Genomic DNA, 12,415 nt, shown 5'->3' with positions numbered 1-12,415 from the left:
AGTTTTTACACTCATGCATTTCAAAAAACATTATTTGTTAGGATTTTGAGACAAAACAATGGCACCGATGCGAGTTGTTTTCGGTTTTCAGTTGAACTCTAGCATTGATTTCAGACTTGGGTTAGTCTTAAACTCTGTGTGGGAAACAAGCCCATATTCAACAGCAATGATGCTGGTTTACACAAGGGCAGCCTGAAGTCAGACAGCAAATCAAAATGTTAATCCTCCAAAACAACAACATTTAATTGACCGGGGAAGCCGTTTTTAATTACAGGACGTTTCATTGGACAATGTGCTCTTTTTGAATTTCTCCAACAAAAACAAAACCTGAAGGATTACCCTATATTTTACAGTGTTATTTTATTTGGCCCTTACTGACGCTCTCATGCTAAAGCCTGGGCGAGTTAATGAAGATATCCGTGATATCCGAGATAAACACGCGTAAAGTCTTTAATCTGCTGGGTTATTCTCCTGAGACGTGGATCATTTAATAAAGTGTGTGAGAAGCAACCAAAAGAAAGAGAGGGCAACGCTGTCAAAACAGCTCTAAAAAGATATCCCATGAAAAGGGCCTTCAAATCTGTGTCTTTACTGCCCCCTAAAGGATGTCTGAAGGATTTTAATGACCGAATTCTAAAGAAATTTAAATGTAGATAAGACATATTAATGAGGTGGGACTAAGACGAAAAGATAAATGCTTTTTAAACTTTAAGACTGCCCAGATGTTCCAAAAAATAAACTTTTCTCATTGACAAAACTCACTGGACGCGTGTCTCTGCTCACAGTAAGTGTAAACATCTCATTAGTCTGGGTGTCTCCATCAGGTCCTTGTCCAAGAGCTTAATGACCTCCAAACTGAGACTTCCAGAAATAAGCTACAACACTCACCAGAGATAAAGTGAGGTCTTGAGGGGGAGCGTGCGAGATCCTCGAAACCCATCCGTTTTCATGACGTGCCGAACAGATAAGTGGTAACAAACAGACTTCAAGGACGATGCTTTAGCAACATCAAACCAGGCCGCAACGGTTTACATTTCAGAGGAAGGGTCTGTCACGCAAAGCCTTAGCAAATTACACCGCTGAGTAAATAACTGCGCAAACTGTTTGTTGAAAGTGCAGAATAAAAATCGGAAGCACTTTTGTGCACGGGAGGTTTTTTTAGTACCCCAAATGCATTTCAACCGCTCACCTTGATGAGAGTGACATTGCCTGCTATCTACTTAAGATAATTGAAGAAGGTGTGGCAGTCAATCAAATCAATTCAGTCTACAAGTTAATCGAGAGGCCAATCGGTTCTGCAGCGTCTCCGGGGACAATCATGTTCATGTCTTTCATACAGATTGCTTATGAAGCAAAACACTTGGCTGTTTACTCATGCTGACCTCAGAGCAATCTCAGCGAAAGCGAGAGAGGTTTTCTGAAACCGCCTCGGCATGGAATACAAAGATGGTGACGTGTTTTTACCTCGAGCCGGTGGAGAGGGTCAGCGGGTAACGACTCAGAAATAAAGTCCTCTAATGATTTGGGCTGCTTAGATGTGGACTTCAGTGGCACAGGAGTCACTGAGGCAGACTCTCCTTCCTGATGCTTCTGTTGATCTTTCTGAAGTCGACGCTCTTTTCTGATGTCCTTAGCTTTTCTACACATCGGTCTGTTGGGATCGGCTCCTTTACCTGAGTTTAAAACCACAATATTAGAACATGTAAACGTTTACTGAAAAATGAAAACACATTTCAAACCTGTATGACGTTATTTCTTCTGCAGAACACAAAAAAAGGATATTTTTAAGAATGTTGAGAACCAAACAACCGAACCCTATTGACTTGCATTGAACGGACTCAAACCCTTGAGACATTTCTTGAAATATCTTCTTTTGTGTTCTACAGAAGAAAGAGTCGAGTGTTGAACGACATGAAGGGAAAACAGAAGGACAACATCGCATAAGATATAAAGCATGTTTTTCCGAATCACTGGTTCACATAAGTTTAATCGATTGCAGGTCACATTTACTTTGCTTCTGACTGGGCGTGACGGTGTGTTTCTGCACACAGAGATGTCAACATTCGTGTGTTGTTTGGTAACCGCAAGGGTGTGCAATCCTCACAAATGAGCCGCCTAGTTAATGCTAGTAAACGTATGGTCGGGGACTCCCGTTTCGATGGAAGTGATTTTCTATCTTCTGCCATCATGACATCAGCGCGGCTGTGAAACAACACAGTCTCTGTTTGTCCGACTCCCGCTGATTTTGCGAGAAGGCCGCTTGCGGTTTAACTGAAAGTGTGGAAATGGTTGTTCGTGTGCCCTGGAGGAAACTAGAGGAGGTGGTATTCCCAGATTGAGACCGGGCGGTCAGGACAGGACTGGGTTCAGCCAGAGAGATTCATTGCCTCAGTTAGCCTTCGAGGGTTTGCTGCAGAAGCTCTGGCAGGCGGCCATCTATTCACCATTGACCAAAGACTGAGACAGCGGGATTAAAGAGGGATATATGGTTAGTTAATGCTTACATTTCCTATCAAGTCAATGTCCTTGTGGAGTTCTTCATTATTCACTGATAATCCTTTTTCGGATCCTGCGCCCGCTGCGAGCTCAATTAAACCATTTAAATGGATACTTCACACAAATACGTTCTATGTTAATTTAATCACCCTCAGATTTTTCCAAACCTGTATAAATGTCTTTGTCCTGCTGAACACAAAAGAAGATATTTGAAAGAATGTCAGTAACCAAACAGATCTCAGGCCCCGTTGACTCCCATAGTATTTATTTTCCTTACTATGGCAGTCTATGGGGGATGAGATCTGTTTTGTAACTGACATTCTTCCAAATATCTTCGGCAGAATAAATAGATGTATATGGTTTGGAACCATCTGAACCATGAGTTTTAAACGGTTGTATCTCAGCCAGATATCGTCGTATTCTAACAACTCATACAATTTCAGATTAGGTAAAAATCTCAATTTCGAAAAATTGGTTTTGTTGTCCAGACTCGCATATTATTAGACACTAGACAAACACAAACCAGAAGTTAACTGGGGCTCAGGCGCACGGTCAACAACGCAATACAGCTTTGAGAGCGCCATCTTACAGGTCAGCTGAATTTAGCCCCAATAGAGAAAACAATCAACACTATTTGTGAAAATGTATTTTATACTTTGTCAGTATATATCTGCCTCAGTACACTGACTGTACAATAAGCCGCTTACACTCAGTTTCTCTGGACTGATGCCAGCTCCTCCGAGCGCTCCCGGCATCCCATGTCAACAGTTTACACGCCGACATCCTGTTTGGAGCAATAAGGAAAGCGGGGCCATTTCCTGGCTGACACTGTGCCAGCCACGACCGAGCGTCAGCCTGCCCGCCTGCCATCAAACCACACACCCCCGGGGCGGATAGAGAGGAGAGAGAACACGGCTGAGCCATTCAAGCCTGTCAAGAACATGTCTTGGTCACCTCAAAATATACACACACAATGACTCTCATTTAAAAACAAATTTATAAAAGTGATGTCGTGTACTTAAGTATTTACTACAGTAAACTTGAAGTTAGACTAAATACTGTATACACTAATATTTACTAGAGGAATATATATCTAATAATACAGTTTACTACAGTATACAGTATACTAGAGTATTTTTTCATGACGATTCAAAAATCATCATTTTTGTATGCAAAATATATGATGAGGTGAGATGTGATTGGTTGGACCCGACAGGTTTCATGACATTGACCCTTGAACAACACCAGAGCTGTGTTTAAAACTCGACAAACTTGAGATGTTTTACGTCGACAATTTTCAAACAGCCAGCGATAACTACGCTCAAAATCCGGCATTAACCGGATCCACATTGTTGTTTAAAGCTAAAAAGAGCGTACGAACCGGATTTCTAACACATCACGAGAGCAGACTATTTACGCTCTTTTCAAATAAATCTGACTTTTGCGAGGCTAGCATGAGACCTCTTTCAGCAGAGGCAGCCGCTGTTTCTGTGACTTCCTCGCACAAAGAGCCAGAGTCATTGAGACAATTAGCTCTTTCTTAACATTCATTCTTCTCTCTTTTCCTGTTAATACCTCCAGTTGACTTAGCAGAGGGAATGTTTCCGGCCGGGGCTGTAAATACGGAGCGGGGATGATAGAGATGTTGAATGGCTTCCCTCCAAACAAGAGTAAACACGGGAGACAGAAGAGCCAGAGCAGATGCTGAACCAGATTCAGGACAAAAAGACGGCCTCCGTTTCTCTCTGTCTGACCAAGCTCGGACTGGATAGGATCTGGCAACGGGACTGTTCGTGATTTGTTCACCAGCAGTCAGTGGCCTGTCTCAAGAAGCGAGGTTGTAGAGTAGGTTTACAGTTGACAAAACCAGATGAACCCAAAAAAGACAGAAAACTCAAACTAAACCCCAAGTTAGACTGAAACCGGCTTCGTGATACAAGCCGCATCCAAGTCATGTTATTTACTTCTTATGTTACTGTGTGTGAGGTGCTCATGTTCAACCGGCACAAGGTGACCAAACGTGCATAAATATATAACCACAGTCAGTTAGTTCTCCCATGCAAGAGCATTTATTCAATCTCATGTTTTCTCAAGCCTGCATGTCTTTCTTTCTTCTGCAGAACACTGAAGAAGGTTGGTTACCAAACAACACTGAAAAGTTAATTGACTTTCATTGTATGAAGACATTTCTCAAAATATCTTCTTTAGTGTTCCACTGACGGACTAGTCACATACAGGTTTTAAATGACACGAGAGTAAAAGTTTCTTAATGTTGACTGGACTGTGCCGGGGGCTGTTCTTCAGAATCAGGGAGATAAACTCTTATATCTGCCCCTGCAAAAGATACACGCTCCCTCTCCAGCAATTAACAGTTCATAAAATCTCTCGGACTCGTATATACTGTTACACACCCAACAAACTCTCTAAAGTACATGAAGCTGAAAGTCAAAGGCACATTCCTTCCGACAGAGGTACAAAACACACACGCGAGGGCTGCCCGAGGGGACAGCGTCATCTAGTTTTGCTGTGTGAGGGCAGGGCGAGCTAGAGCTGGCACGCTCCTTTATGAGAGGAAACGTATGGAAAGAAGAAGAGTTGGGCGTGGAGATACACTTTTATTACCAGGACCAACCTCATTCCCCAGAACACACACACAAAACGTCAACAACAAAAAAAAGGTCTTCGAAAATATCATAGTCAATGTGCCACTCATAGTCTTTCTTTGTACGACTATGAAAATCATTCCACGATGTTTGTACCGTCGACATGAGCGATCCTTAAAAGCCCACAGATGAAGAGAGGTTTCACCGGACCGACAGAGAGATCTTCAACACGTTTTTCCATTTATAAGCTCCTGTGAAATATCAGTCATTTAACTCTGTGTGTGTCAAAGCATAACTGCAGACATAAGTCACACGTATGGACGGTCGTAAAGCAAGCTGCGATAAATTTGTCACCAGGTGGTTTCCGTTTGGAAATGGAGAGTGAGAAAAATAAAAAAAAAGTGTTTTCTCCTCCTTTTGGGAGCTATTATAAGAACTTCCTGTTTCCGGAACGTTCTTATGGGGGTCGCTCATTTCAGGGGCTGGTACATGAACTTTTAACTTGTCCATAGCTTAACTCTGTCTAACAAGTGTAAAGTGAATCATCATACGTTTTATTTTAAAGCGTTTCATGACAGTATTGTCATCCAACGACTTTTTTAGTTTAGCAGAACTGTGGTGGATTATCTTGCATAGATGATGTCAATGTAAGGGGGGAAATCTGACACGCCGCATTTATTTCTGGACACACGCTGCCCTCTGCTGTTCGGTTTTGGCGATGGATTCGTTCAACGTTTGTGCTACAGACATGAATGCTATCTTATGTGACACTATAAAACAAATCAAAATACTAACCAAGAGATTTTTGGCACTTTTCAAAACGTGATTCGCCCTTCAGTTTACTAACACAAATAGGAAATACATTTAGCGCAAAGAAACGACTGCGTCGTAAAGAAAAACGGAGCTTTTATCCTGAAGTGTGAAGCCACAAATAGTGACCTGCATCACGCAATTTTTACATGGATACCTTATGAAATTCTATTTTCACACAGACCTGGTTTGGGTGTGACATGTGAGGTTTTCTCTGGTGGGGTGGGCGCTGCATCTTCTCTGGGTGTTGAAGGAGAAGTTGATTTGCTGTCTGTGTCAGGACTGGTGGTGATCTCCTCTACATCAGTATGGTGTTTTTTCAGAAGGTCTTGAGGAGGTGATCTTACCCCTTCTTCATGCACAGAGTCCATGGGCTCCCCTAAAAAGTAAACATACAGTAAGTATAACACAACAATCATCAGAGAGAAAACGCCTCTTCTTCATCATCAACAGGGTTTTACACAAAACAATTGCATAATAAACATCTGATCTGAAGCACAGATCCTGCACACCTGCCAAAAATGACTGGGTTTTTCCTGCAGCTATAGCCACTGTCCTCTGAAGCATAGAAGAGAGGGGCTTAAGACGGCATTTGAGTTCTTCTAAAACACCTGGGACGGCATATCAAACTAGATCAGACTTGATAAGACAGACTGCGGCTATAACTGTAGAATACATTGAAACAAAGGCTCTAGTCTGCACTTTGTTCAAATGTAGAAAATGTTAAGAAGACCACGTTTTATATATGTATACATATGAATAAAGACTTTAGTTCCAAAATGACATAACTCTGATTTTAGATTTTTCAAAAATCTTTTTTTTTGTGTTTTGTTGTGTTGTGTATTTTTTTGTTATCGTGGCTTAATTCCAAACAAACCAACTGAAGTTTGATAGATATTAATTGGAATACACAATAGAAAAAAAAAAAAAGAGTTAGATAAGTGTTATCTAATTTGGCAACCAAACTCTTCATTTATCTATATATACACATGGGTCAAAGACGAAAAAGAGTTTAAGCATGAAAACAATAAGTGTAATACTCCTTTAAATTGTTGTAAAAAAATGAAAAAGTTTTCCGTTTAATTGAATTGCATTTTTTTTTTGTGAGCAAAAAATAAAAATAATATTTTTTTCCCTGATTTAGTGAAGACGTCAACTAAAATGAAATGCACTGTAAAAATGTCATCAGGCATATTTACAACAATTGGTTGTCATCTAAAAAAATATATATTCCCAGTATCCTAGGTTTTGCCCATTTGTCAATAATAATAATAATATTTTTTACTCATTTAAAGGTTGGTTTTATATTGGATTAATAACAAAATGTTTAACGCTCTCATTTGTCAACCTTTTTAATAAATGTGAATGTAAACATCTGTAGCTGTGGGTTAAGCTGCAGGTTGTCCAGTAAGAGACCATCACCTTCATTTTTCCCATCATTCTGTTCCACGGGCATCTCTCCATTGGAGAGAAACTTGTTCATTCTCTTCAAGGTCTTTTTATGAGTTTTTGTTGGATGAAAGTTCGAGGCATGGCATCTGTGAAGCAGAAAGTACAGATTAGATTATTTATTTATAAAAAAACATTAAATACATAAATGCATTTGACTCATATATATATATATATATATATATATATATATATATACAAATAAGTTTCCTTCAAAATTCTTTAATGCATATGATATATTATATTAACACTTCAATCAGACCTTTAAATAAATCAAGCTGGTTTACCTGATGGTGTACTGAGGGCAGCAGGTTTTATTCATGATCGGCTTGTAAACATATTTTCCACTTCTTAAAAACAAATAAAAAAGATACGATAATAGTTAACAATCCCAATATAGAAAGGACAAATGATTACATTCACAAATCAGTTTTACTCAGACATATGTCACATTAAAGTGTTCATGTTGACTGTTTCTTTAAGAACTGTGACACCCTTATGTCTTGTTGCATGTCGTCTGTGAGACCTACAGCTCAGAGAATGTGTCGTTCTTTTTAAGCTCATTACTCTGTCTCCTCTATACTCACCTAAAGGATTATTAGGAACACCATACTAATACTGTGTTTGACCCCCTTTCGCCTTCAGAACTGCCTTAATTCTACGTGGCATTGATTCAACAAGGTGCTGAAAGCATTCTTTAGAAATGTTTGCTCATATTGAGTGGATAGCATCTTGCAGTTGATGGAGATTTGTGGGATGCACGAAGCTCCCGTTCCACCACATCCCAAAGATGCTCTATTGGGTTGAGATCTGGTGACTGTGGGGGCCATTTTAGTACAGTGAACTCATTGTCATGTTCAAGAAACCAATTTGAAATGATTCAAGCTTTGTGACATGGTGCATTATCCTGCTGGAAGTAGCCATCAGAGGACGGGTACATGGTGGTCATAAAGGGATGGACATGGTCAGAAACAATGCTCAGGTAGGCCGTGGCATTTAAACGATGCCCATTTGGCACTAAGGGGTCTAAAGTGTGCCAAGAAAACATCCCCCACACCATTACACCACCACCATAATTGCATTAATGAGAAATTGAACAGGTGTTCCTAATAATCCTTTAGGTGAGTGTATATATCAATGTGTTTCAACCGCTATGAAAACCTGTCAGTGTGGTCAACGACCTCAGGTTCAAAGCGTTTAATTTAAAGCACTTCATTTTGGAGGTAAGACAGTAACGTGAAAACGCATCAGCACCTTCTCCATCCTCTGTCAATGAGATCCTGATAGTCCTGAACCGTCATTGAGTGGGACCACATGCCTACAGAGAAAGAGAAAACTGATTCAAATGAAACGTCTACAGGAACAGACCCCTGAACCTCTGACACACTGTACTGGAAAGGAAAATATTTCCGTTGACGTCATGGAGAATTAGTTTAGACTCCCACACAAGAGCACAGATAGTACAGTACAGTTCAATACATCTGGGTTCAAGCTTTGAGAATCGCCCCAGGGTTTTGGCTGTGAGGTTTAAACACTTTTTGATCCAGTTTGAGCTACAATGCATTCACAAAAAGCTGCGAGAAATTTTCAGCTCACGTAGGTGCAAATGTTGAGCCAATGCAACTATTCTCGTTCTCATTGTAAAAAAGACAAATATGCAAGTGAAGACATCAGTAGGAGGGTATCGGACCGGAAAAATTAAAGCAGGTCAATATTTACAATATTTAAGAATGTGACAATTTTAACACTTTTTGACCTGTACAAATCACTGAGGACCTCAGTGATAATGTCTTTAAAATGATTGTGTAGATCAATTTTGTTTCAATGCACTGTTGTCAGATAAAAGTAAAAATATAACAAAAATTACTTTCACTCAAAACGATAAACGTTTAACTTTACGTCTTTTAATAGCAATAACATACATTTATATTTACATTTACACATTTGGCAGATGATTTTATCCAAAGCGACATAAATTGCATTATCCTATACATTAGTTTCCAAGTATGTGCAATCCCCTGGGATCAAACCCACAACCTTGCGTTGTTAACGCAATGCTTTTACCACTGAGCTACAGGACATAAATCAATTTTCAGATTTGTTATGAATATAATCAGAAGCTTGTTTTACTTGTATATAGACCAGAGTTACATAAACAAACAAACTAAATTAAGTCGGTCACACACACACAATATGACGTGTGTCAAAATCCAGCACACCCTCCAGGCAGCGAACAAAGGAGTGGGTTTGACTTTCCATGTACTATCAGCCATCATTCTAACAGATATGAGACACCTGCTGCTCACAACACAACACTGTCAGAGAATATAACACACAACAGCGAGAGTAAGCACGAGTACAAGTGTAAACCGCATAAAGCACCAGGCCCGGACCATATCATATAACCTTTTTTCCCTCCACAGAAACTTGCCATTTTTATTCTAACATTCCAATTTCCAAAATAATATTGTTGCTGATGTGACAACTCAGATGCGGATTTGCTGGACAAAACAACGAAGTGAAATATAAGCGTGACTAAGAAGTTCTCAGACAATTGCTCTTTTTTCATGAAATGGTACAGAAAGATTCAGGGTGCATCCCAGGCCAGACAGTGCCATCACCACACTAAGCATTAGCCTGCCTCTAGATGATCAGAGCTGTTTTCAAATGTGTTTTGGTTTGTGTGTGAAAACAATCAAAGTGAGCTAAAGATGCATTGGTCTGGATCACATATTAATATTTGATAATTCCATCAATCGCTAGCTTTGAGTGCTTATGCTAGTCAACCAACACATGATCTTCTTACATTTCTGTACAGCACTTCACTCAAGTAAAGTGATATGCAAGATACTATGCAAGATATTATTACAAGTAGTAATATTACACTGCAATAATCTGATCAGATCATCATATAATGGTTCACCGTGTCATAGGGTGTAGTTAACAAAATCACATGAAGAGTCCAAAAGAAGATTAAAGATGTAGTGATCTGCTCAAAAATAAGCGTGTAAATATCTGAAGGTCCAGACCACTCCGATTGTTCATCCCGTCTCTCTCTCTTCAGTTCTCCAAATGGATGGTTTGGTTTACAAGGCAGGATTAGATCACAAGCACGTTTCCTTCTATAACCCGGATCAGATTATCTCCATCACGTTCATTCATAGACAACATTAACTGTTACAACATCACATTCCTTATCTACCCATGTCTCCATCTTTGCCACTCCTGCGGACATCATTCTAAGGAGCAGATGCAAAACATGCTCATGATAATATAATGTTCTTAACATGAAACACAGTAAATGAAAAAACTTTCAGACAAATCCAGGGGTAGACAAACATAACCAAATCTCTTCTGTTCTCTCACATCAGGAAATAATTTATACAGCATCTGCTCTGTTTATAAAGGTAACGTTACTGGTCTGGTCTGGAAAACTGATTGATAAATGACAGGACACGTAAAGTTACAGTATGACTGACAGTTCCACAGGAAAGTATGTTTAAGAAGGCTTGGATGAAAAAACCATCTTGCAGTTTTTTAAGAAACATATTAACACTTTAAATAAATAAACAGAGCAACAACAAACAACCCAAGTTTATTCGTTGTGTTGCAGCTAAACATGTTTGCTAACCACTCAGCTAGCATGCACCGCCCAAGTAAACTATGAGGTATAGCAAATAACCACTTTAAAACTAAATACTATTTAATAACACGAATTAAATACCAAGTTGACATCTGTCAGATCTTTTACAGCCGTTTACGAAAGTGGACATAGGAAATGAAATCTCGTTGTGCACAATCAAAACTGGTCAAAGCTTCTTCCACACAAGTGACTGTTCTGTCGCGTCACGTAATGTTTGACACAAGACACCGGTATTACAGTAAAGTCCACTCACCGTGCGAGAAATTACCCTTCTCGTTTTTACAGTAACCACAGCGATAGCCATCATCTCCCCCGAAATACTCCACTATGCTGTACGATCCCCCCGCTGCCATTTCCACATTCACTCGAGTCTGTCAGCTGCGGCCACTGACGAAAAAACGAACCCTACTAAAGTGAAGGGGGCCCTCATTAATATTAATGACGTTGTACGCAGCTCGCCGTTTAGTGTAGGCGTAGCTGACTGGCTGATCAAGATGACGTCATTAGACTGGTGCTAATATTAATCATGTTTTTTACCAAAATATTAATTTAATATTTAATAAAACGTAACACTACATTTAAAGTATATATATATGTTTAGTGTTAACGCAGGTCAAAACGACCTGAAAACCTAACCCCTAGTCAGACATGAAGGAACCCTTCGCCATAGTAGACTAGGATAGGGAACACTCTTGACCCGGAAGCACAGGCTCACTTTGTATTTCCAAGATTCCTTGTGGGAAACAACGAATAAAACATTGACTATTAAAAGTCGTCATGATCTCTTGATAGTTATGCGACACCACCACCTAACATCTTAAATATAATTTACTTATATAATATAATAAGGTTATTAATTATGCCCGATTTTACACAGTGAATTTAGACTATGGGGGAGTATGATTAATACATTATTGTGTGTTTGATGTAAATAAACTACGTTACCTCTGGCCTCGAGTTCATGTGTGGCATTGCCTTTATAATATCTATCGTCCTGCCGACGAGCTGAGCTGAGGAAAATGGAATTTGATTTTTGTCCTGAATCAAATCCATGGACGCTAACTTACCGTATGACGCTTTGCCCCACGCGTTTCCACAGTACCCACAGCTATGTCCACATTTCACACCTTTGAGCTCTACAATGGAGTACATTTCTTAAAAGATCGGTCTGGCCCGTGTTTATAATTTACACCATGCAAAATATCACCTTTCAAATACTTCTAGGTGTAAAAGTCCCCCCTATCGGAAAACGCTGGCAATGTGGCCGATTATGTCGCGTCCTAAACATAAGAGTTCACGCAGGTTCAGATAAAGTGTGATTCTACTTTTGTAAGAATTACTCGTACACCAAAATATTCATAAAATAGTAAAAATACAGAAAGCGTTGAGATTCCATACATGACAACTCTAAAAT

The 12,415-nt window shown here is 39.6% G+C and overlaps 1 protein-coding gene across 5 annotated transcripts in view; it reads right to left on the bottom strand.

Moving 5' to 3' along the window:
- The window catches only part of LOC130431830 (arginyl-tRNA--protein transferase 1), a 60,388-nt gene extending 48,984 nt beyond the window's left edge, over window positions 1–11,404 (bottom strand). For 3 of the 5 annotated variants that reach the window (XM_056761032.1, XM_056761033.1, XM_056761036.1), the window contains exons 1-7: window positions 11,255–11,404; window positions 8,613–8,676; window positions 7,646–7,708; window positions 7,332–7,447; window positions 6,422–6,520; window positions 6,094–6,288; window positions 1,465–1,673 (exon numbers count right to left, since the gene is read on the bottom strand). In XM_056761032.1, the coding sequence (XP_056617010.1) occupies window positions 1,465–1,673; window positions 6,094–6,288; window positions 6,422–6,520; window positions 7,332–7,447; window positions 7,646–7,708; window positions 8,613–8,676; window positions 11,255–11,354 (846 nt within the window). In that variant the 5' untranslated portion in view covers window positions 11,355–11,404. The remainder of the gene's footprint in view (window positions 1–1,464; window positions 1,674–6,093; window positions 6,289–6,421; window positions 6,521–7,331; window positions 7,448–7,645; window positions 7,709–8,612; window positions 8,677–11,254) is intronic. The other 2 variants (XM_056761034.1, XM_056761035.1) reach the window with 1 other exon arrangement.
- Window positions 11,405–12,415: the final 1,011 nt, after the last annotated feature.

Source organism: Triplophysa dalaica, chromosome 11, assembly GCF_015846415.1.
Source record: "Triplophysa dalaica isolate WHDGS20190420 chromosome 11, ASM1584641v1, whole genome shotgun sequence".
Taxonomy (NCBI): Eukaryota; Metazoa; Chordata; class Actinopteri; order Cypriniformes; family Nemacheilidae; genus Triplophysa; species Triplophysa dalaica.
The sequence above is the reverse complement of the archived record's forward strand: the minus strand, read 5'-3'. Positions and strand labels throughout refer to the sequence as shown.